Consider the following 26132-nt stretch of genomic DNA (forward strand, 5'->3'; position numbering starts at 1 on the left):
AATGTAGCTCCCACCCCAGATCACCTCCCCTGCAACTGAGCATGCTCCATGACCTCTACGCAGCCGGTCAGCTCAGGCCATGGCTCAGACCTCATGACCACATGGCTTCACACTCCTGCTTCTACATAGACCTTTCCTAGCTGCCTGGGAGAGCCAACTATGTCTGCTCTCAAAACTGTTCACACCACAGGTACTCAGAAGTAGGGCTACATGATTCAATCAATTTCATTCACAAATAAATGAAACGCCACTGGGAAGAGAGTCATCTATATGAAAATTACATTGGCTGCTTTAGAAAGATCTTAGGGGGAAAAAAAAGGAAAGCTGCCAATTGAAGGGCTGTTGAATTCAGTAAAAAGATTTCATTCTTTGCCCAAATTGCTTCCAAGGTGCTGAAAAAAATCTCATTCTACCTTCAAGAAACCCAAACAAAAAAATCACACAAGGTTTATGTGTGTGGTTTGGGTGAATCAAGCCATGCATACGTCTCATACTAAAAGGAATAGAGAAATTCTTGGGGTGGGGGGAGTGAGACTGGGAAAGGGGCCAATAAATGTACATTTCCATTTTAATTGAAAATGCTATGCTCACAGTCTGAGTGTTTCTATTCTGACTCCCCACTTCCACCAGCTTTCACAAACCGATCCCACTGGTCTCCCACAAATCAGAGCAGATGGCCACTACACTAGCTGCTCACAAAAGGGGTGCACAGTGCATACCTGACACCCCCAGGGATAGAATAACTGCCTGCTGTGAAGGCTGTGGGTGACCCAGCCCAGAGAAAGGGAGCTGAAAATGGACAGAAGGGAAAAAAATCTACAGTGACAAGTCATGAGTGAGAAGGGAAGCCCCTGGCAAGTGTCAGGTGGCAGTAAAAGCTACAATGGGTCATGCCTTGCCAAGTCTAGACCCCCGCCCACCTTCTCTTCTCCCTCAAGGCCTGGCAAAACCAGAGGGGAGGTGGGATGGGTTAGATCCAAGTCAGCTTCGGAGCCAGGTATTTTATTGTAAGAGTTTGAAAGAAAGCAAACAGAAATGAACATCTGGCCTAGCACTGGATGGCTGACTGCTCAGTTTAAGGCCTTGGGGCGTGGGGAGTAGTCCCTCTGGGCCTCAAGAAGGCAATGAGACAAAGCAGGCCCCTTTCTATTTGTTTAATGCTTTGTTTTCTTTAACATAAAAATGAAAGGAGAGAGATTAATTAGATCCTGCTCATTAACAGTCTAAGCTTTGAAGACAAAACAATCCAATCCGGTTCTAATCCCTTCTTCTGCACTTGTGGCTTAGCCTCTTAGGCACCTTGGTGTCTCGTCTGTGGAATGGCACTTGCAGCAGCGTTATCTCAGGCTTAGCTGACATACCCCAGGGCCAAGGACTTCGCCTAGCATCTGGCAGTGGGAGGCACAAGCTATTAGCTGTAAGTATTGTAGGAATTCACTGTGAGAATCCAGGGAGAAAGAGAAAGAAGAGACGCACAAAGAATAGAAGTGAAGTAGCCCATTGCCTCACCTCTTGGTGTACATAGGAGTTAATGGTCTCAATTGTTGTCCTCCTCTGCTGCTCTCTCTCTCTCTCTCTCTCTCTCTCTCTCTCTCTCTCTCTCTCTCTCTGTGTGTGTGTGTGTGTGTGTATGTATGTGTGTCTCTCTGTCTCCATCTCTCTTTGTCTCTGTCTCTCTGTGTCTCTCTCTGTCTGTCATTCTCTGTTTATTCAAACATCACTTTCTGTCTTTGCTGCCCAGTCTGTATTGTGCCCAGTCTGTATTGTGCCTAGTCTGTATTGTGCCCAGTCTGTATTGTGCCCAGTCTGTATTGTGCCCAGTCTGTATTGTGCCCAGTCTGTATTGTGCCCAGTCTGTATTGTGCCCAGTCTGTATTGTGCCCAGTCTGTATTGTGCCCAGTCTGTATTGTGCCCAGTCTGTATTGTGCCCAGTCTGTATTGTGCCCATCTGTATTGTGCCCAGTCTGTATTGTGCCCAGTCTGTATTGTGCCCAGTCTGTATTGTGCCCAGTCTGTATTGTGCCCAGTCTGTATTGTGCCCAGTCTGTATTGTGCCCAGTCTGTATTGTGCCCAGTCTGTATTGTGCCCAGTCTGTATTGTGCCCATCTGTATTGTGCCCAGTCTGTATTGTGCCCAGTCTGTATTGTGCCCAGTCTGTATTGTGCCCAGTCTGTATTGTGCCCAGTCTGTATTGTGCCCAGTCTGTATTGTGCCTAGTCTGTATTGTGCCCAGTCTGTATTGTGCCCAGTCTGTATTGTGCCTAGTCTGTATTGTGCCTAGTCTGTATTGTGCCCAGTCTGTATTGTGCCCAGTCTGTATTGTGCCTAGTCTGTATTGTGCCTAGTCTGTATTGTGCCCAGTCTGTATTGTGCCTAGTCTGTATTGTGCCTAGTCTGTATTGTGCCTAGCCTGTAGTGCTGATGGTATTTCAGTTTTGATAGTGTCTTATCCACACCAAAATGGCTATTTCTAAATTGTTGGTAATTTGCAAAGAACATATAGAAATATGAGTTTCTATCCATTTTTCTGGTTGATTCCTTCATATAAAACGAACTCTCTTGTCCAAGAACATGAACTTTGGGACTCTCCCACCCAACATCTGCATCCAAACCATTTTGCAGGACCAGATGGATGAGCACTTTAACGAGGTGAGGGGCCATCCGTTTTCTCTTTCATTGTCACCAATGTGAAATGCAGGAAGTTCACCAAAACCCAGCTTCCAAATTGCAAGCCCCGCTCAGGAGCAAGCCATGCAAACTCTGAGCGTGCCTCCACTTCCTCATTGCTGTGCTGTGGCTCTGTGCCTAAGACAGCAAGCTTGTGGGGGAATCGAGGGAGGCTTCCCTAGTGGGGCAGCCACTGCAATGGTAGGAATTCCAGTTGTGTGAGCTTTCGGCATTATGTGTCCCTAGGGACAAACAGCAGGGCAAGGCCGCGCTGTGAGGGAAGGAGGTTGTTTTCCATTTTTCTCTCCGTTACTATGTCACAATGCACTGTCAGGCAGGGTGAGGCGGAGACCCCTTCCTAAGCAGCCAGACCTTACTCTCTGCCTGCCCAGCCCCCTCCCCAGCCTGGGCCCTATACTCACAGCCTCTCCAGCTCCTTCATGTCATCAAAAGCTCCTCGTTCCACGGCTCCAATCTGGTTTTCCATCAGCTGCCTGGGTGGCAAAGAGACAGAACAGCACAGGATGCTAACCAAGGGTTCCCTGGAACCACTGGAAAATGGAAGAACCCCAACAAACTTCACCAGGGCAATGTGAGCTCGGGGGGGGGGGGGAGAGGGTGAGGAGCCATTCCCAGGCCCTATGTAGGTCCAAGTTCCAGCAGAAATGGTCACAACTTCACAAATCCCCCAACTCAGGTGCCTCAGCAAGCCCTGCCTTGCAGAGCAACACAGTGCCAGTGCTCACAGCTATGCTTGAAGAAGGCGCTAGGCTTCTGGGCACATGCTGTCCTTTGGCCCAGAGCATGCATCCAAGAGACATGACCAGTATAACGGAGGGAAGCCGTACAACTGGGCAGAGCCCACACACATAAGCAAGAATGCCGCAGTTGCCAGACAACACCCCCGCCGTCTGCACCATATTCCGCCTAGGCCCATCTGCTGAAGAAAGCAGTGGGATGCCCAGGCAGCCAACCACCTGTCTCCACGGGATTCTGCATCTTCCCCAACATGCTCTGCTTCAGAGCATCTGACTGGAGGGCAGCATGTTCCACTGAAGAGATGAGATGCTGCGTGATCTGGAGATACTGAAGTACTTTCCCCTGTGTGCTCCCCTCTCCTCTCCCAGTCAGATGGGTTGCACATTTTCCTGCACGGGCTTCAGGCAGGGTTTGAGGCAAGGCCATGTGTTCTTCTCTCTGCTGGAGGCCTGTGGGAGGAGTTCTAGGAAGGGTTCTCAGAAAGACCCCAGACTGGAAGGAGGAAAGCTTCGGTCAATGTGAGTTGGTTCTATAGCTCCCTAACCTCAAGAAGGATTGTCTACTAGGTCCCCCATTCCTCCAAAGACCCCCCAGAACTGTGAAGTCTACAACTCTGAAAGAATTGAGGTCCAGAACCCATATACTACTCTGACAGTGGGAGGTAAGGGACTCTGGATTGTAGGGTCAATTTTCTTAACAACTTAGTGACCAAGCATACGTCACTTATAACCCAACTAACCAAAACAATAGGAAATGAGGATTAATGGACACAATAACAAAACCATAAGGATATCAGTTCCGAGGAGTGATTCTCCTGGCACAATCAGCAGGATTTCTTCTGCTGGAACCTTGAGTAACCAGAACCCCGAACCTCAGCAGGAGCCGGAGCCCCGAAGTCTCCCCTTGAGTGATTCTCTCTAGGAGCGTCTCGAAGGGTAGCAATGAACAGCCAAAACTATCCCAAGTCTCCAAAAAGCCCCGCTTCCAGTTCTGGGCTCATTTATATATCTCCTCCCAGAGTCTGCTCACGGGATCTCTTCAGCTGGCAACAATTAAGCTCCTGCACGAGGTGGTTGGTCTTCTAGTGGATTAACCTCACCTGTTCTCTCACGAGACCATTCCAATCCCACACTTGGGATCCTAAAAAACAGGTTTATCTCTCCTTCACTAGATAGCTGATGATGGGCTGGCTTCCTGCCAGCCAGACTGGGCAGGGCCTCCAAATCCAACACAGGTGGTGAAGCCAGTTGCCAGTGTGCCAAGGCTGCCTCTGCTCCCCAAGACCAGCAGAGCACAGAGGGATGGGGGCATGGAGGTTCAACACGAGCACCTCACCTTTGCCCAACATGACAAGCACTATGGATGGCCCAATGCTGGAGACCAACAGGGCTGTGCCTGCCTCTTCCAGGATCTACTCTCAGGCACCTGAGTAAAGTCACATCTGTCTTCTACTGCCTCTCACCACCCTCTTAACCAGGGCCTGCCGCCTCGCTGAGGAGCCCTGCCAAGGTAGAGCACGCTGAAGATGGCGGACTGCATTGTGTTCTCCATCCTTGCATCCAGTGCATTAACTTTAAAGCCCTGTGTGATGTCTTTGGAGGCAGGGCTCTTGGGGATGGGGACGGGGGGGGGGGGGGGGGAATGATGTGGTAATCTAACTGGGCCTTGATACCCGGGGACTTATGAGTCCTCTCTATGAGCTCACGGGGCCAGGCCACGTGAGGACACAGTGCACAGATGCCTGATGGGGAACCAACCTGCAGCACCTTGACCTGGGATCTCAGTCTCCAGAGCCTGAGCAAAGCCTATCTGTGGTTTAGATCCTACCCACAGTGTTCCACCAGAGCAGGCCACACTAAGCGGAGACCTATAGATTCCCCATGCCACCTGCCAAGAGCGCCCCATCCGAGCCCTACCTCATCCCCATCTTTTTCAGCCATGTTGCAGTAACCTCTCCATGTCAGGGCACTCAATATCACCCCCACTCCACCATCTCGGGAGGTCCCTGACCCCATAAGAGAAGTTCTGGGCTAGCTTATGACTCTCAAACCCCCACGCAGAACTCAGTCTAGAGACCCAAGGCTGAGGGCGGTGGTAGAGGTAGACTGTGAAGCAGCCCGTATACTCACAGCACTCGAAGCTGCTTGAGCCCAGCAAAGTCATTCTTGTGGATCCGAGTGATGTTGTTGCCGTTGAGCTCCCTGGCAGAGAAAGGGGGAAAGAAAAGGGTGAAACAGTGGTCTGCATGCTCAGGGCTCAGCTCAGACTCCCCTCCCCCTGACTTAGCTCAAGCCATTTTGCCTCACCAGTAATGTGAAACCCAGCAGGGACATTAAGCATGGCTCACTCCTGGGGCATGCAGAAACCCCAAACATGGCTCCGCTCTGGGGACTCAGCATAGATGGAGAGACAGGTCAAGGAATCTGGAAATAGGCCATGGGGCCTATTCTGGGGCATCCTAGCCAAACCTCAGAATCACCAGCCATAAAATGAAGGGCACCAATTGTGACAGCCTCACAGTGTAACACCAGCACAAACAGGTGACGACACCAAGGCTGCCCTTGTGGACACTAGAGTATCATGGGTGGCAGTGGCTCATATTCTGACAGGAGAAACAAGGGAGAGCCGTACAGCTCAGGAGCACTGAGGAAGAGAGACTGGAACTGAGGTCCAAAACACAAGGGCAGGGCATGGGGCAAAGCCAAGGAAGAGCCCACTGAGTGAGCCTGAGTGTCTAAGGGGGATGGGAGACAGACTGAGAGTTGGGGGCTGGGGGTCCATGCAAACCCAGTACTTGAGGAAGGAAGCAGAGCAAAAGCAAGGAGCCAGCAAAGGTCTCACACAGGAGCCCATTGGCCTTTCTGAGGCAGCTAGCAGGAGGACAAGGCCGAGCAAAGGCTGGGCCTGAAGCTACTGAGGCTGCAGTTCCTCCTCTCACAGGGTCCTGGCTGCCAGCCTTGTCCCTTCCAAGGTCAATTCTTCCCTTCCCTCGGCCCACCTCCAGATACTAGAACAGACCCTGGCCACATGTCTGCACCCTCACTGACACACAGGCCCCACCTCAGAGGCCATAAGACCCTTTCCCACCCAGTCTCCGAGCGCTTGCTCAGTCTCTCTCCAGAAACTCCTCTTCCCAAAGGGCTTGCTCGGCCTCAGGAAGTCAGGTCTCTCTCAGAGGAAGTTCTCAAAAAGTCTCATTATGAAAAAGTTCTTGTACTGCCTAAGCCACCACAGCGCACACTCAGACCTCCCTGTCCCTTCCAGCATCTAACCCATGCCTGGGGCAGGAGACACACTAACTCCACTTCCCCACAGCCACCTGCATGCTTTCCATCAACCTAAATACCCCACTCAACACACACACACACACACACACACACACACACATTCAGCCCTTCTCCTTTGGCCAAACAGTGGCTGAATGTTCCAGGTGTGGCCATGCGCTCAGACCAAGTCCAAGCTACCTTGTTCTGGAGTGTGTGTGTGTTGAGAGGTATGCAGTCCCAACAATGATCTACATACAGTTGCTGCCTCTAAGAACTGCGTGTGTTATTTGCTTCCGCATGCTCCATGCACCCAGGTCCTCAGCTATGTTGCCATTGTGACCATCTAACAGATGAGGGGAGAGCAGTTGGCAGGGGCTAGGAGCTCTCCCAGGGACAAAGCTGAGACACACCAGAACCTGTAGCCATGACCTTCTGACCTTTAGGGCCCAGGCCATCAGTCAACACTGAGAAGCCGGTAATTCATATGACTTCCTGCCCTCTGCTCTGTGCCTGGGCCTCTCTGTCCCCATCCCTTTTATCTGACGGGCCATCAGTGGTGCTCCGAGTAGCCAGACTATCAGCCATGGTGACCCAGACCGAGACCCTTCCTCATTCTAACTGCTGTGAGAAAATCTTCTCTCTATGCTGACAAAGTCCTATCTTGTTGATCCAAACATTCCTTCCTGGAACGGCCACCAATCTGCGCCTTCTGCAACACAGCTTTCCTTCAAACCATGGGACCACCCTCAGGAACCCCTGCTTACCGGCTCCTGACTGCAGCACAGCAGGCTTCCTTTGAGCCATCACGATGAGACTACCCAGTGCAAACCCACAGCACAAGGTAGCTTTGGTGGTTTCATTTTTCTCATTATACAGGTGCGTATTTGTTGGCTAGAGGGACAAAACTGTTAAAACCACTGTATGGTGCTCCGAATGTGCCCCAATAGGCTCAGTTTGGGGAGTTATGGGACCTTTAGTAGATGCAGCCTGGCTGAAGGAAGTATATCACCGGGGGTGGGCTTTAAGGATTCACGACCTCTCTCCACTTTCGGCCCCTCTGTGTGATCTCTCATCTTCCTGCTCCGACCACTGGCTGCTGTCATGCCTTCCCTTCTGTTATGGACTTCTCTGGGTTCCTAAGCCAAAATAAGCTCTTCTGTAAGTTTCTCTAGGTCATGGCATTTTACCAGTAGCAGAGACTGAAATGGTCAGCCAAAGAGCCAACACTTGGTTGACTTTCAACACATCTGGAAAATCCAGTGCATACTGTGAGTTGCAGAGCTGCCTGATGAGACAGAAGGCGTGGCAGCCTGTATCTTGTGAGAGCCGCTACACGCACATTCACACACATGCACAGATCTGCACAGAGGAGGCCTGCCCCTGAGGTCACACATTAACTGCTATAATTAATAAGTGGTAGCTATAAGCTGGCCTTACTACCTTTTCACCTTACTTTTTTTGCACTTTAAGTTTTATAAGCCAACGTATTATCCAACTTATTTCATTTAAAATTTTTATTAAATGTTTTAATTAAAAATGTCATTTTAAAAAGTTAAAAATTTGTGATGTGAATTTTTTTCAAGTTTCTGGAAAAGAATGAAAACTGCATGTCACTAAAGAATAATCACTAGCGATAATCTCCATGGACCTTCTAGAATATTTTTCTCTTGAGTATTATATATATATATATATATATATATTTCCAGTGCTTGTCTAACTGAAGTAATCTCTCTCACAAATACTTCTGGAAGACTTCCTAGGGCCATTTTACAATGCAGCTGACTAAAGCTTATTCCTAGCTCACCACTGACAGAGGAAGGACAAACATTGGGACTTGACCTCCCAAGACAGGGCCAACATGGATGTCAGGACTCCCGGAGCACAGAATTCCCACTAAAGCAGGTGGAGGTGGGCAGGCGGCCAGGAACTTCTAGCTATGTCCCTTTCTCACTGGGACACATGCCTCAGCCAGTCTCCGCCCCGTTCCCATGTCAAAGAGACTAGACAGCAAGAAAAGACAGAGCAAGTACAGCCTGTTTCCCAGGAGTCCCTGCTACTGCTTTCCAGAAGTGACAGTTCCAGCCCCAGTTGTCCCATGGGTCCTTACTCTTAGTGGCCAGAGCTAAGTGCCTCCTCTCCAGACAGAACCCCTCTCCCTCCCAGGTCTGAGGGCAGCTGCAACATAGAAACATCATATAGGTCTTAGCCGAGACCTTAGTAAAATACAGCCTCTATTCCTCCAACAGGTAGTCCCAGAGTGTTGCCATGGAGACTCTCCCTCCCAGCAGCATGTCTGCAGTCAGAGCAGCAGGTAGTGTGCCCAGGAAGACAGTTCTCAGGCTCAGGACTCAGCTAACGTGGGCTCCCCAACACTTTGCCACTGAGGCCCACCATCTGCCTCTCCTTACCAGTGCCTACAATGTTTATAATGTGGGCCCCCTGCAAACACACTCCATCTCAGTACCCTCGCAGCCACCCAACAGTGAGTCAGTTCTTTCCAATCTGCTGATGAGAAGATGGGCACAGGATTGTGAAGCTACATGCCCAATAGTGCACAGCCAATAGATGGTGGGGCAAGGATGGCACCAGGCCAGAGTTCTTCCCCTACACAATGAAGTCTGAAGTTTTTGGCCTCATCCTATCTCATCACCCTGTTGTACCCTCAGACAGAGCTACGGTTACTAGGAATCTCTCGAGTCCTGTGGTAAGACTCAGAGCTCTGCCTAAGCAACCATGTCAGGAGGCTCCCAGCCCACCTGGTTAAGCATGTTCCCAGTGGGGAAGAACTTGGGGCCTTGGAACAATCCCTGTTCCATCACCACATGTGGTGTGGCCTTGGGCATGGAGCTTAACTTCTCTGTGCCTCAGTTTCCCTATCTGTAAAATGAGGGGGACGATCATACCCCTCTCCTAGAGGTGTGGTGGGATTTAAATGACTTCATATTTCTAAAACACCAGCGACAAGTGGCCGGCCCACTGCTCCTGCTCTCTAGCTAAGGAAAACAGGTAGGATTGTTTTTACTGTTATTGTTTTCTTCCAGGATCATGGCTCCGCAGTGTGTAGACTCTCCAGGCCAGGCTGGTATTGGCTGGCAGTCCCAAGCAAGGCAGAAGGAACCAGCTATTCACACTCAGACCCCAGGCTAAACACCAGAGCAGACACCTACTACAGTTCTCTCTTCCGAAAGTGAAGAGCTCGGCCCTATCATTTCTCCAAAGGAAGAGACACACTCTAGTGGCAAACTCCCCACTTCTGCCAGTTCCTATGTGGCCCTAGGCTAAAATAAAAACTTCAGTGACAAAATATTTTCAAGAAAATTCTCCTAAGCAAAGCTATATGTGGGGGAAACCAAGCCAGAATGCATTCTTGACTCCTTTCCCTCGGGAAGCAGGAATTCTCACCAGTGTCTGCAAGTTTGTTCAAAAGGCTCAGCCCAGGATCAAACGTCTCAGGCTCCCTGTATTTCCTCAGCAGTGTCCTATCCTGGAGTTCCAGCTGTCCCTGTTCTCTAGGGACCAGAGCACTTCCATGGTGGCCCAAGCCTGCAGCGGTGATGGGAAGTTCTCACTCGAAATGACGTAATGACATAATGGCATAAGATCCCTGAGCTGCTTCCTGCACCCGGCTCTTCCCTTTGAATCTTCCCTGGGTGGGCGGGCATCAGTATTGCCATCAGGTGGGAAAGCTAGCCCTCCTCAGCCCCGCCCAGAGTCCTGAGGCCCACAGAGCCTGGCAAGCCACCTGCAAGTGGGTCTAGCTGCCTGCAAGGCCCACCCCAGGCCTTTACCCTTGTGCCAGCCCCCCACAGAGATACCAATGGGCTCCCTACATTCACCCTGGCTCTACTCTGGTCTGTTCAAAAAAGCCACAGCCAGAGGAGACTTTACAAGCTGTGAATCTGATCCCCATATAAGTACTGGACTTACTCTTTACCCTCCATCACTATTAGGATCCAGACAAAACCTCCTTGCCATGCCTTGAAAGCTCCTCATTGCCTGCCTTGAGGGATTCCTGTCCACCAGCCCCGCTGGACTCCCAGCCCTGTGGCAAAGTCTTTAAGCCTGACATCCCCTCTGCCTGGGAGGGTCTGCCCTCCCCTTGGCCTAAGTCACTCCAACTTTCCCTTCATGGTGACAAACCTTCCTCTCCCAGAGCCCCAAAGCCATCCTCCACTTCACAGCCCAAATCAGGGACAGCTTTACAGGGACTTTAAGGAGTCTTGAAGTGCTGTCACAGCCCCGACCCCAAAAATAGAAGCCTCTGAAAACACAGACCAGGTTGTTTTATTGGCTTGATTTTTTTTTTTTTTTTTTAATTTGTCTTCCTCCGCTCTTCCTGGATCCAAAGAAGAACATGACACATTTCAATAGGCTTTCTGGAATGCAGGACTGGGTCTGCCTTAACTTGACATGTTTCCAGTAATGCCCGCTTCAGTAGATTCTGTCTCCCAGATCCCTCCTGTTCCGCACCCCTGCTCCCTACAACCCATGCCCCAAACCACTTTATATTCGTGGTCCCCAAATGGACAAATGTGGGAAATTCCAGGTGCCCCTTGACAACAACCTCCTGTCGTCCAGTGCCTTCTGTTCTCCTAGTGAGCCCTAGGTGAGCAAGGAAACACTGCTAGTGCAAGCAGCCAGGCACAAAGGTCCTCCAAGCTCATCAGCCGCAGTGCCTGTTGGAGTGACTTCTGTCAGAGAGTCGATGGTATTCTGTGTGTTTATAACTTGTTCATCCATTAGCCTTTGGCTGTTGGGAATAGTGCTGCTATGAGCACGGATGTTAAGTGTACAAAGTAGCTCTTCAAGGCTCAGCTCTCTGTTCTTTTGGGCCATGAAGTGTATTAGTTTGCTTTCTATTGCTATGATAAAACATTATGATCAAGGCTGCTTCTAGAAGGAAGGGCCTGTTGTCTTGGAGTTCCACCTCATGAACGGCAGGCATAGCTGCAGGAACTCAGTGCTGAGGATTTATTTCTTAAAGTCCAGCACAAAGCAGAGAGAGAAAACTAGAAAGAGTTTCCGAGTTCTCACAGAGACCCACCTGCCTATGCCTCCCGAGTGCTAGGATTAAAGGCGTGTACCACTATGCCCGGTCTGTAATTCTATTTTTAATTTTTTGTGGAATTGCCATCCTGTTTTGCACAGCATCTGCTTCCTTTGATGTTCTCACCAAAGCGCATCCTCACCAACAGGTGTTAATTTCTGTTTGGGATTTTTTTTTTTTTTTTTTTTTTTTTTTTTTTTTTTTGTAATGGTAGCAGTCCCAGTAGGAGTGGAGGAATCAGACCCAGCTCAACTCCAGTTCCATGTAATTTTCTATTCTAAGAGTCAGACTTCAGCTGGTCCCTTCATTACCCAGGCCTTATTCCTGCTAATCTCCTTCTCTGAGGTGGGACCTGCCCCCACGCAAGCATGCTGCAGCAAGGCCACAAGCATGCTCCCAAATAGCTACCAGCCATGCCGGTCACTCCCCACCCACAGCCACTGACTCCCTGGGCTGACCTCCACCTGCAACCTACCTCCTGCATCCCACCAAGTCTCCTCACCACCCTCCACTTCTGGACTAGATGATCCCCTCCTGTGCCAGCTGGCTCCTTGGTTCTACCCCAAATGTGCACTGGGCAGGAATCAGTGGTGGAGCTGGGGTAACCAGGTGGCCTCAAGGCCCCCAGTACAAGGCACTGACAGGTGCTTTGTAGTGCGGAGTGAAAGGAGCTCAGCCCTATTAACATCTGAAGAACAGCAGGCTCCAGTCAAATTTAAAAGCTACACACAAGCACATCTCACAGCCTCATGACTCAGGGACTCTCAGCCAACCACTGAGCAGCCAGCTGTCCTGTCCCCGATGCAGATGGATCCACCTCTCTGCAAAGCTGGTTCATGTAATATCTTCTCCCAGACTGCTGAGTAAGACAAGAGTGTAGATTAAGCTGCAAAGCATTTTGGTCTTGAGTCTGGCCTGAGGAGCATAAATGATACCATCAAGGTGCATCTCTGCATCCACAGTTCTCTGACCTACTGCCTGCCCTCCCCCACCCCATCACTTAATGGCCCTTCCCCCTCCGCTGCTAAAACACCAGCAAACAACTCTCTGGGACTGCTTGCCCAAGTTGTCTCTGTGCTGTGCTTTTCCCCAAATTTCCTGTCACCAACTCACTCCCACCACCATCTGCCTCCAGGAAGCTGTTAGTCCCAGTCTGCAGTGATCTTGGCCTTTTGTACTAGAAGCCCTTGCCTTGGCCTTCACCCTCAGAGGGTTGATGGCCCCAGCCTCCTCATCCTCCTCCACCCCAACTCCAGACAGTACTCCCTTCCCAGAGCGTAGCTCCTCCCACATGTGTCCTCCTTTCCTTGCCCCCAGCTCTCCCCCCACCCCACATCCTCTCAGGGCAGACTGGAGTTAGAGGCAGTCCTCCTGTGGCCTCAAGAGGTACACTGTTTTCACTAGGAGGCCCTCAACAGCAAAGCAAGCAATGCTCCCAGTTCTCATTTTGTGCACCTCAAATCCAAACCTCCTGAACTTGCCTTTGCCAAACACCACAGAGTCAGAATCTCTGGGGTGTGCCTGGGAGTACGCGCTTTGTGCTAGACTGTACTGAGTCACTCTCCCAGGCTGGGCCTGCGGACCCCTCGATAAACAGCCTCAACCCCTGTGGAAATTCTATGACAGCTGTGGTATGTGAAGGCTAGCCAGCAGCAAGCCACATGGATGCATCAGCCCACAGGACACTTGGAGGACACATTGCCCCCTGTGAGGTTCTTGCCAAAAATACACAGGGCTCAAACAAGTCATGAAAAATGCTAAACAAGCTAGGCATGGTGGTGCACACATTTAATCTCAGCACTCAGGAGACAGAGATAAGAGATCTCTGTGGGTTTGGGGACAGCCTGGTCTACAAAGTTAAGTTCCAGGCCAGCCAGGAAAACAGTGAAACTCTGTCTCAAAAACTAGACAGATAGATAACTAGACAACCAAAGTCAATAAACTTTACACAAAATAACCAGCTAATGACCTTGCAAAGAGTCAAGATTATGAAAAGCCAAAAAAAAAAAAAAAAAAAAAAAAAAGACAAAGGCCTGCTCCAGACTGAAGGAGAGGAGACTAAGGAGAGATATAACTAAATACAGTGTGGACCTCTGGAATTCAAGGGTAAATTTGTGGGTGAAAAGAAGGAAAAAAGGGCCCATTACTTAGTTAATAATATCATAACTATGCTGATTTCTTAACTGGCTAACTGCACTGTGGTTCTAAAGTTAGTGTTGGAGTGGAGCTGGTTGAAGCATACATGGGAACTGTCTGAATCTCTAATTTGTTCAACTATTTTTTGAAGTAAACCAACTAACACCATTTTACAAGAAGAAGAAAAAAAGCTTCTAGCTAAAAAGAAAAAGAATAAGACTATAGCAATGACGTCACAATCTTAGTCCCAGAAATCACATCATGAACTTTCTCCCCGCTGCAGCACCACACACATGCCTGGGGCAAATGTTCAAAGGAGCCTGTCAACAGGACGCCAGATGAGCATGCACCGGCTCCCACCTGCCAAATCCGAGATACTCCAAACATCAAATAGCAATAGTACTAACAAACAAGAATTCAACAAACAAAACCGTAACACACCAGCCTGTTATAAATACACAAACAGATGGAGAAGAAGGGACTGTCCTTTCCCGCCAGCAAACAGTGAAGAATAGAAGAGACGGAGAAGCAGAGAATTGGGTCTGAAGCCCCAGGACTAAGTTCTGAAGAGCAGGTTATATACACAGCTTCAAAATGTCACCCAGAAATTACTTAACAACCCAGAAGAAAACAGATAAGCCTCGACCTCTATGTACTCAGGGGTCAAAGCTAAAATCACCAACACCAGAGTGAACTGACACCGTGTACTTCTCACGGGACACAAAGAAGAAAGCAATGTGATTCATTTAGAGTTCTCCAAAGTGGGTGTAACCCTAAGTAATGACTGGCTGGATAAAGCCAAGCTGAAGGACAAAGTGAGGAAGCTGGCCTGTGGCCCTTAATACGTCAAAGTCAGAAAGAACAAAGCCAGAGGAGGCACCCCCTGTGAAAGATGGTGAGCAGCGACCTCTCAACGCTATCTGGGGTCTTGGGTCAGATTCTGAACCTGGGGAAAGTGTTGATAAGATACCCCTGGATCAGCTAATGAAAACTGAACATGAGGCACAGAACAGATACATTGTTGAATGTTCTGATTTCAGTAGATTTGCTACTCTTAGAAAAATACACAAATACTGAAAAATCTACAGGGCCTCCAGTCTATTCTTAAATGTTTCAGTGGGGAAAAAAAAAAACCATGAAGCCAGGTGTGGTGTACATGTCTGTCATCACAGTGCTTGGGATGCTAGGACCCAGCCTGAGCTGCAAAGTGAGATCCTGCCTCAACAAGCCAAAAACTGTACTTGAATGTGTGTGTCTCAGTGTGAGCGTGAGATTTTTAAGGAAGGAAATCGAGAGAACACCATTCTGGTTAAAGGAGACACAGGACTCCCTAGCCCTTTACTGCAGCTTGTCTAACAAAATGGACAAATCATACTGAGCACAAGGGCTCTTTGTGAGTGATGAAAATAATCTAAAACTGGGCTTGGGTGAGGTTTGCACAACACTGCTAATGTATTTTAAAACACACACACTCACACACAAACACAAACACACACACATACACACACACACACACACACACACACACACACACACACACACACTGGCAGTTCCCTCCTTTTTCTCAGACCCCTGGCCTGATGCTTTCCTAGAATTCACCCTTCACTCTCTCAGATGGATCTGCTCCCCACCCCGAAATCCGTGGCACTCACCTCTGTGTGCCCCCAAATGTGCTTACCCTTCCTTCCCCTCCCCTCCACCTGTCTTCCAGATTCAGATGCTGAATTGGTTCCAGCCAGCCCCACCCTCACCCCCGCCCCTCCCCTCTCTCCCCAACTGTCATCATCTCCACACTGATGGGACACTGGCTACAGGCTGCACCTGGATTATTTCATTTCAACTTTTCAGCCCTACAAGCTAAATGTCATCACTGGTCCCAGGAAATCAAGTCACTGCTGAGCTGCCCAAAGTTTCCCAGGTGGCAGCTGATGGAGCCCAGATTCAAACCAGGCCATTGTCACACCAGTGCTGGAAGCTGCTGTGCTCCGTGCCCCTACAGATGTCCTTGCATACGTATTCTTTCTCTCCAAGCCCGCTGCAAGCTCCCAGTGGAACCAGCCCATACCCAGACCTCTCTTGATGCGATGCACACACCGGCAGGTGCCCAACAGCTGTTTGTTGGCCACCGGCTGGGATCCAGAAAGGGGAGGAGAGGGTGGCAAGCTCCATCAAAAACAGGAGCCAATTCTCCACCCCCCCAAGCACAGCCCAGCTCCCTGGCTACTGCCCAAGGCTCGGCCGTCATCTGCTCTGGGTAATAAGTATTTGTATGGCGATAATTACAGCATTTGGGAAGAAAATCCCATTAAGCAAGAGCCCTGCCGAGCTGCTAATGCCGGCACAGAACTGGAGGCGGCAACTCCGCCAAACGCCCGCCCGTCTGTTCCCGATAACGGATACCGCGGGGGCTGCTTGTCCCCACCGCTCCACACGGGACCCAAGAGAGCATGGACGCCCTCGCTGGCAGCCTCTAGCAGCATGGGCCAGCTCCTGGCGCGTCGTGTGATCCCAGAGTCCTAGACACTCCCTGGTGAGAGACCAGGGTAGGTATTGGCAGGATCCAGCATTGAGTGGTCTCGGAATTCTTTTATGTCCCCAGAGCTCTCTGTTACCTTACTAGCAATGATAATCACCCTGTTTGTTGGGCACTTGCTGTCTGCCAGGCTCTGTGTGGTACACAGCACCTCTGCCTGTTATGGAGTTCAATACCCAGGCCCAGCCTTTGAAGCGGATCTTATCATCACGCCCCACCCCACCCCCAGCCCCCGCCACTTTATGGGCAGAAAACCCAGAGATCTGAGGGAGCACTTATCTCAATTTGCAATTATGTATTTATTCTCCCATCAGGCCATTCTTCTCCCTCCCCTGCTGGACAGGAACTTGGGGAGAGGCAGGCTTTATTTTTATTTTTTTCCTTGCACTCAGCACAATGGGAGAGAGAGCTCAGTAGGCAGCAGCTATCTGTTGAATGAGGGAATGCAAGCCCGCAGGACGGCCCAGCTGCCCGAGAGGTAGAGCAAGACTAACAACAACAACAAAAAAAAAAAACCGCCAGAGAGATGACACCAGAGGCAGTGCCCTCCCAACCCTCCACCCTGCAGAGTCCCTTCTCCCTGTATCCAAACTGCGGGGGGCAGAGGAAAAGGTGGCCAGGTTACCACACGGTCTGAGCAGCCTGCAGTATGCCAAGCCTCAGCCAATGCCTCCCAAGGCCCCTGAACATCCCAGACTTTAGCATGGGCTTCTTGCGGTACCCAAGGTCTAAGTTGTGAAGGATCTTTGTAAATACTGTATGAGGTCTAATGGGATATGGGATAGATGGCATTATCCCCACAGGCCAAGGGAAGGTAGCATGTCAGCCACATGCCACCGGACCCCAGCGTATTTCCTGCAAAGCTATACATGGAAAATGGGGTCTCAAGCAGGTCAAGGACCACCACTGGGTCTCTCTACCAATTGCTCACAGAGTCCAGCAGTGAGCTCAGCATACTGGCTGCCATACCAGTGCTTGTGAGAGCAGATTCACCCCCACCAGGGCAAACTCTCCTGATCAGTGCAGTTCTCTGCTCACCCAGCCAGGCCTTGATGACAGACGCGGCTTCAGCCTCTGCCCTCAAGTCCATCATTATATGGATTCCAAATGAGCTCCCCGAACCATGAATGGGACCACCGTCCAGCCCTACTGAACACAGCTTCCAGGAGTGGAGCCTGGGTGAGCCATGGACCTTGGCAGCATGCCTGCAGCTAGGGCAGTGTAGACCAACCAGCTAAAAGGCGCAGAAACATAGCAATGGCAAGAGAGTAAGTCTCACAGCCTGATGGGTGACAGGATATGGTAGACCTGGGGGCAGATGGCAGTCAGCATCCTGAGTTTCCAGGGGCCCTGCCCCACCTCTCTCCACCTTTCCATGACCTCATAGAAAATCTGGAAGACATCTTTCTCTCTCTGCACCCACAGGGAACTCAGTGGCAAGCCTAAAATACAAGTGCCAGGGTGGTAGGCCAGAGCAGTGTCCACACAAGCTAAATCGGCTTGTCATATTCCTAGGCACTCTAGTGCTCTAGTGCAAACCGTTGTTTAAATTAAGAAAAAAAAAATTCGCCAGGCGGTGGTGGCGATGGTGCACGCCTTTAATCCCAGCACTCAGGAGGCAGAGACAGGCGGATCGCTGTGAGTTCAAGGCCAGGCTGGTCTACAAAGTTAATCCAGGACAGCCAAGGCTACACAGAGAAACCCTGTCTTGAAAAACCAAAAAAAAAAAAAACAAAAAAAAAAAAAAAAAAATCATTTGAAAGTGAAGATCCTTGAGTGGAAAGGGGAAAAGTTAACATTTAGCCACCATGGCTGAGTCCTCTGAGTCTGGTCCCTACTAAGACATGACTTTTCCAGGGCCTTGCCAGCAGGTTCCCTCCAATCCTTACTCTTCACTGTAATTGTTCCATTACAGTGAATTATTTAGCATCCCTTCCCTGTCCGTCCACCCAGTCCTTGGCCTCTGTGCCTGGACCATTTTCCTTAGCAACATTTTACACAAGCTCTTCCCAAAGGTCTCCACAGAAAACCATGGCAATTTCTTCCCACTTGGGAGAACAGGTCTGAACCCAGCATTACAGAATATATGATCATAAAGTTGCTGGGTCCCCTGGGCTACCACCAAAGATGCCCAGAAAACAGAAGACAAAGATGCGGCCTACAGGAATTTCTCAACCTGTGGAGCTGCTGGCCATTCAGTCTCTGAGCAGCACACCTTTCCAGCTCACCCTGGCCTCCCACCCAGACATCCCCAAAGGGTATGTGAAGCCTAGGAAAGGCCTTCCTGGCCCTTCCCAATCTCTCTTTACAACCCCAGGTTCCTTTCATCTCTGGACACAGTATGATTCAGCCCTGGGGAAAATCTGCCCTGCTGGCCGCCAGGCCAAACTACTCCTTTGTGTTCAAGCGGTCACTCCTGCCTGTGTTGCCTGAACTCTGCTTGCAAAACCCACCACTTCTAACAACACACTCCACCTTCTGAGAAGACCCCCTCACCCCTCCCCCAAAATGGCTTCTTGGCCTAGTGTTCTCACAGGCCCATCACATGGCTAACCTGGCCCCTCCCTACATGTTCTAGCTAAAGATGCCCTGTCCGGTCCTTCGCACCATCTGGCTTTGAAGACAGAGGCAGGCTCACTCTCTGTTAGGGCCTCAGCACCCAGGGTAGGCACTGGCTTGATACACACGAGTCTCCCTGTGCTACCATAACAACCCCTTATTTAGTGAGCATCGGAACCCCAGCTTCTTCTAAACGTTACCCTCCATCCCACAAGAACCAGAAACCTGATGTAGCCCAAACTCCCTTTCCTGATAGAAAGCTACAACAAAAGTGCTGTGTCAAAAGTCGCACAGGCAATAATTCACAGAGCTGGGCTTCTAACCCAGATACTGTGGCCCCCAGGGCTACCCACAGCTCTTCTCTGTCCCAGGATTCTCCTCCATCTCACTATGAAAGACTCAAGGAGTCATGAAAGTCAAAACAGAGCCTACCCTAAGCATTCAAGGTAGTGGGAAACAAGAGCGCAGAAGAATTGAGGGGACCAAAGTAAAGGAGAGGTGCTCATGGGTCTCATGTGTAGGCTGCTGCCAGGGTAACAGCTGCAGAAGAAACACAGCACTAGATAAAGCAGGGAAACAGAAATTTCATCTAGAGACGACAGGCCAACGAACTCAGAGGTCCTCCAGACAGAGCTTTTTGTCCTTAGTTCCTCTCCAGGACAATGATGTTGCCTCGAGGAAACTTAGTTTGGTGCCACCCCCAATTTCTACACACACACACACACACACACACACACACACACACACACACACACACCAATTCCCAACTAGATTGCACACCGATTGCAAATTCTCTGAAAGTGTCACGGGAATGTCTCAAACCCAGCCAAGAAGTATGGGGCAAGCGTGCACTCACTAATTGCTGGCCTTGGTACAGAAGTTCAGAGTCTGTGTTGGCAACAGCTCTCCCCCAGGGTTTGCCTCTGACCAGCCAGGACTCACAAAAATATGCTCAAAAGTTATCAAAATATATATACTTTTTCTTAAGCTCTCTCCAGCCACCCAGGAGTGGGGGAAGGAAGGGCAAAACGGCTTCAAAGAAGCCAGTAATCATGCCCAGAATATAAAAAATAATTTAAAAAGCTCCCAGTGCCATAACCTCTGAGAGTGTACAAAGCCCTGTGTGTGACTAAAAAAATCCACTTGGACAACTCACAGACCCACGGCCTCACACTACTGTGGTCCTCATATGCTGGGATTTTGCACAGACCACATTCAGCAGGAAAACAGAAAACACATCATGTAGGTCTGCAAAGGCACATGCTAAACAGGTCTAGAAAGGGTGGAGTTTCCTCAAAATCCAGAAGTAAAAGAGACTAAGGGGAGAGGAATGGTGGTTCTTAATGACTTGTCACCCTCAATATCGTCCACCTTGCATCTCCACTCCAAGCTCTACACCTCTAGTAGCATTCCTGGATTCCCAGTCCAGGACACAGCCAACCCTACAGGGTGCGCATGTCACATGCCCCAAAACCCAAACCAAAGGCCCTCAGGTCCTATTGTCTGTCTGCCTAGGTTGGGGATGGGGACAGAAGGAGAGGGTCGGCTGCTTACGCCTTAAGAGAAGAATTACCAAAGACTCTGGGGCCAAACAATGGGCAGAATAGGAGTCCAGAAACTTCTGTTCCATGGCACCAAGCAGCGCGCCAGAGGAGCCCAAATCCACCTGCCCACTCAATCCAACCAAACCCTATGCGTCCAAAAGGAGACACCGTGCCTGGCGTCTGTGGGAAGCTTTTCTCCTGGGTGCCAGGAAGGCTGTCTGGTACCGATTCCCAGGGCCCTGGAGAAATAAAGTGCTGTACAGTGGGAAGGACCTGTCAACAGTACAGAGCGCAAAAGGCAGGCGCGAAGATGGGCTGACGACCCCGTCTAGGGCCCTTTGAATCTGGCACCTGGAGACACCCGCGCTCCTGGCTTCTGGCTTCCTACCAGACCTACCAAGGCACTGACTCCTCTACTGGCAACTGAGCCCAACAGTCTTTTGCGCCCCACTCCACCCGATCCCCGGCCTTCGGAAGCGTCAGGATAGGAAAGCAACCTAGGTCGTTGGGGGGGGGGGGGGGGGGCTACTCCCAGTGGACGGGCGGAGCCGTACTCACAGGCGCTCGGTGTTCCGCGGGATGTTCTTGGGGATGGCCTGCAAACCCGTGCCGTGGCAGTCCACAGTAGTGCCGGTGCAGGTGCAGAGGGCGGGGCACGCCGTGGCCCCCAGGCGCCACGCGGCTGCCCACAGCAGCAGCCACAGCTCAGGTCGGCTTAACCCCAAAGAGGACCCGCGTTGGGACATCAGCGCCATGGTGCCCTCGCCGTTTCCCGCTCGCGTGCCAGACGGCCGAAGCCGCTGACCATCCCCGTCTGGGGCCACCCCCAGGTGCTATCCCCACCGAGCCACAGAAGAGCAAGGGGGATCGTGCGATGTGTCCTTGCGGTCCGAGTGGCACCTAGATGCTCCCAGAGACAACGTCAGTGCGCGGACCCTGGAAAGGCGCCTTAAGCCTGGTGCTCGCAGCCGGCGTCTCCCTCTCCCTCCCTCCAGCTCCCAACTGACTGCTGCGAGGAGGAAAATGGGCAGGCCCCGCGCGAGCGCGCATCTCTCGTGCGCGCGCGCACACACACACATGTACACACACACCCGCACGCTCGCTCACACCCGGCAGTCATCCATCAATCGAAAAGCACACATCCAGGGCTAGACTCCTTCCCGCCCTCCCCCCAAGCACAGACCACCGCCTGCCGCCTCCTAGCCAGTCCCCTGCTGCATCAGAGGCCCAGCTGCTGGCATTCAGTTTCAAAGGTGCAACCTCAGGCGCCAGGGGCTGCGGGGTGGGGGTGGGGGGGGCAGGGACACGGCTACACACACACACACACACACACACAGAGAGAGAGAGAGAGAGAGAGAGAGAGAGAGAGAGGAGCGAGAGATGAGAGAGAGAGAGAGAGAGAGAGAGAGAGAGAGAGAGAGAGAGAGAGAGAGAGAGAGAGAGAGAGAGAGAGAGAGCGCAATGGTGTGCACATTTCTGGGACAGCAGACTTCCCCGATGGCTGAAGAGATCACCAGGCCCCACCAACTTCCTTTGTCAATTATTGGTAAGTTTCTGGTCCCAGGTGGCCTCTCAGAGCTGTCTACCCTTGCTCAGCCTGGAACCTTGTGGGTAGAACCTTGAAAGAATACAAAAGCCCCAGGCCAGGTTAGTCTTCTCCCTCAACACGTGCTCTCCCCAAATGACAGCACCCCACTTCTTCTGGGAACAGAAGCCAGCCAGCTGGACTTTGTATGCAGGAAGGGAGGTGTTTTGTACATAAGCCTCTTTACTGGTGTACCAGTGGGGAGCAGCTTGTCAGGGGGTCTTGGAAATCCAGCAAACATTCTCCAAGCACACCAGGCCTCTTCCACATCTGACAGGTGGGAAGAGATGAAAAAGGAATAATTGGTCCTACCATCAAAAGGCAAGAGAGTAGAGGGAGCACACTGTCTGTTTAGGAGAAAAACACCACGCAGTCATCCGCCACCTGTGTAGGACCCTGGGCCTCACAGCCCCATGAGCAAGGACTTTTCTTACTCTGACATAGTTGGGAACGTGGGAGTGAATAGGAAATCTAGTGAGGGTCAGAATTCACCTCCAGCCCCAGAAGAGACAAAGCACCTCCCCCCAAACTAAGGACAGCTGTAGCTTGCTGGGGCTCTAAAGAGCTGAGCTCCGGATGTGAGGGAGATCTGCCTGAGACATCTGTCATCCCCTTGATCATCAGGGTTGATCGGGTGATCTGGGTGGTGACGTGGGTGTCCCCTTCCTCCTGCACTACTCCATGTGTGTCCCTCCCAAAGCTTTGCTCTCAGAGAGAATGACTTTTCCCAATAAAGGGTGGCTTTGCCGAGCGGTCCTCTGCTGGAGCCTCCAACAAGCTTTGGGGCTCACAGTGGGATGAGCCCCATGAGCCAGGCCCCCATGTGAGGATAACACAACTGGGCACAAGGAGGTGGCTGAGGTGGTCAAGAATCAAATGCCCCCTCCCCTTAGTGGAGCTGCCACAGAGTCCCTTCCCCCCTTGGGGAAAGCAGAAAAGAGCAGGTCCTGGGAATCTAAGGCTGAACCCACCATGACAGCAGTTTGTCCTACCACAGTGGTAAGACACTGAAGTAACCAAAGATGAGAGGTATATGGCCGCCTGAAACCTTTGGTTGGTTGTTTTCCATCTGGGTAAGATTTTTACACTTACTCTGATAGCGCATAAGGCACTGTGGCCTGAATGTCACACTTGAATGGCTGATTTTTCTTTCTTTTTATTTATTTGTTGTTGTTGTTGTTTTGTTTGTTTGTTTGTTTCTCTGTGTAGCCTTGACTATCCTGGACTCACTTTGTAGATCAGGCTGGCCTCGAACTCACAGTGATCAGGAATGGCTGAGTTTTCAAGCTCTGGGTGACACTTCTGATCACCGTCCCATGGCCTCCATCCCAGCCATGGGCTCTGAGCACCAAGTCTGAAACTTAGGGAGGAAGCTTCCTCAGGTGGGTCTATATGGTACGATATCAAGACTTCTACCACCCAGGCCTGAGTACTAAAGGGCCATACTCCACTCTTCTCTGAAAGCCAGCTTACTCTCTGAGGGTCCCCCAGTGTCCAGGACAAGGAAATCTTCATTCTCTAGTGCCTGAATTATGTATTCCTCAGTAGCTGAAGTCGTTCATGCTTGTGTTCCTTCCCTGACACCCCAGGAGCAAAGTGCCCCCCTGTCAACCCCTGGCTTCCTCAGTTCCTCCTTTGGCACCTACCCCAGCATCTGGCACTTAGTAGGCCCATCACAGAAAGCACCCAAACTGTTGAAGAAGCCCTCTGCCTTCTGTTCCAGTGGTGCTCCACTCCCCCACTCCCATAATCTCAGAGGCTCCTGGAAGCCAGGACCCAGGTGGAGAAGGTGGAGTGTTGATTAACTGGCGACATGCCCTGGAGTCCTCAGAGTGGCAAGGAGAGTGGGGCGGGGTGAGAGCAGGTAGGAAGGGTGCAAGATCAACTTTGCTTATGGCTTTTGAGAGCTAGTCCCTGCATTAGAAGCTTCCAGACTAGCCTGGCCAGTGAGTTCCAAGCAGGCCCAAAGCCAAGTTGTCAACGCCTGGCAAGGCCTGGCCTTTCCTTTGAAGGGAGGGAAGGAAGGAGGGCAACTCAGGCCCAGGACAAAGACTCCCCTGCCAGCCCATCATGGGAGGCCCCTGCCCCAGTAGCCAGGCAGCTCCCCAAGTTGGCTCCCATCCCTGGTTCCTCCACCTCAGAGCCTGGCGGGCTCCCTGATCCTAGAGGCAGCTTACCGTGAATGAACACAGCTCATTAGTGCCCCCGGCACATTTACTCACTAAACAACCGCTTGGCCAGCCACACACCACCCCCAAGCTGCCCCCCCCATTTTGCTTTTTTCAATTTCCTCTCCTATGCCCCTCCCTCTGGGGGTCTCCCTACCCCCTCCTTGCAGCCCAGGCCACCTGCTCCCTCTGCACGGGTGGGGAGGAGCTGGCCTGGCACATTGCTTCTGGCAGGCGTGCTCCACCAAGCCAGCTCTGCCTGCCGTCCACTCTCAGGCAACCCCCATAGGAAAACATAGGGTCACATCTCCTCATCCTAGTGGGATGAGCCATGCATGTACTAAGCCATGCCACCCCACCCCCAGCCACATGTTTGGCTGTTGAGGGTCATTGCCTTCCAGACAACTTTCCAGAAAGCACCTTCCCCTGCAGCTTTTGTACAAGGGTCCCCCCCCTCCCCAGCCACCAGAGGGGAGAAACCAAAGTGCAAAAAAACATGACAGCACGTCTGCTGCCCAGGCTTCTGTCGTCACCACTTGCTGAATATTGATGACTCAAGACAGCCCTGGAACTGGATCATTCATCAGAGAATAGAACAAACCAGGTCCTCTAAGAGCCACCGTCAGAAAGGAGCAAAGGAGCAAGAGAGTCTGAGTGTGGTAAGCCTGGAGGTGGGAACCGAAGGCTGCTAAGGACTGGAGGGGTAGGCAAAGGGGCTCAAGGCTTCCCTACAGGGTGAGGCACTTCAGAAGATCTCAGAGAACAAGGAGACACTGGTTGGACAGCAATACAGTGGGATTGGCCTCACGGCAAACAGAGCTGCAGAAGCCAGGCCATCCACAGAGGGATGGCTCCTTAACGGCGGTGTACAGCGGCTGCATTTCTTCTCGCTGTAAGGAAACACCTGACAAGGGCAACTTAAGGAAGGAAGCAGGCAGGGCATGGTGGTGTCTGTTTCTAATCAGGCACTCCAGAATCAAAGGCTGGCAAATCTATGAGTTCAGGCCTGAGCTCCATAACAAGTTCCGGGTCATCCAGGGCTTACGCAGTGAGACCCTGTCAAAAAGGAAAAGGAAAGATTGAGGGAACAGACAGGCTGTCATAGGTCAGGCACAGTGGGAGGAGCACGAGGAACTGATCCCATTCTGTCTGCAATGAAGAAGGAGAGAGAGAGAGAGAGAGAGAGAGAGAGAGAGAGAGAGATGCTGGCGTTCTGTTTGCTTTCTTCTTTTTATTCAGTCTGGGACCACAGCCCACGGAACTGGTGCTGACCGTATTCAGGGGGAATCCTCCCTTCTCAGGCAAACCTCTCCGGAAACATCTCCACAGACATGTGCAGAGGTTTGTCTTCAAAGTGAGTCTTCTAAGTCCTGCCAGGTTGATGTGACTGACATTGCAAGGACCCTGAAGAGATGAATCACACCCCACAGGCCCAGGGGCAGGTGTTCTCTGGTTCTGTGCAGTTCTGTGTCACCCGGTCTGTTCTCATGTATGAGCTTAGGCATGCAGCAGTCTTTGGAGAGTTTACCCCCCCCCCCCATATAGTGTGCTCTAACTATCATCTCGCAGGTACTTTTTGAAAAATCACTTGGGGTGCATATTACCCATGCTGATTCCTGGGTCCCACCCCAGGCCTTCCCACTCAGAACCTTGAGTTGGAACAGAGAAAGGCAGTACAGTTAGTTCTGCTGTGTGGATGTCCAGTGACTGTAGTCTGAGAGTCAAGGTCTGATGTGCTGAGAAAGTAGTTTGAACAATGTTTTGGTTTGAATAGGCATGGCCTCCATAGACTCGTGTATCTGACTGCTTGGCCCATAGGGAATGGTACTATTAGGAGGTGTGGCCTTGTGAGAGTGGGCGTGGCCT

The 26132-nt window shown here is 51.1% G+C and overlaps 1 protein-coding gene across 1 annotated transcript in view; it reads right to left on the reverse strand.

The window, feature by feature from the left end:
• Window positions 1-21639, reverse strand: part of Slit1 (slit guidance ligand 1) — a 146209-nt gene extending 124570 nt beyond the window's left edge. Inside the window, exons 1-3 of the mRNA XM_051146552.1 lie at window positions 21072-21639; window positions 5558-5629; window positions 3092-3163 (exon numbers count right to left, since the gene is read on the reverse strand). Coding sequence (XP_051002509.1) covers window positions 3092-3163; window positions 5558-5629; window positions 21072-21268 — 341 coding nt within the window. The 5' untranslated portion in view covers window positions 21269-21639. The remainder of the gene's footprint in view (window positions 1-3091; window positions 3164-5557; window positions 5630-21071) is intronic.
• Between the last annotated feature and the right edge of the window lie 4493 nt (window positions 21640-26132).

Source organism: Acomys russatus, chromosome 5, assembly GCF_903995435.1.
Source record: "Acomys russatus chromosome 5, mAcoRus1.1, whole genome shotgun sequence".
NCBI lineage: Eukaryota > Metazoa > Chordata > Mammalia > Rodentia > Muridae > Acomys > Acomys russatus.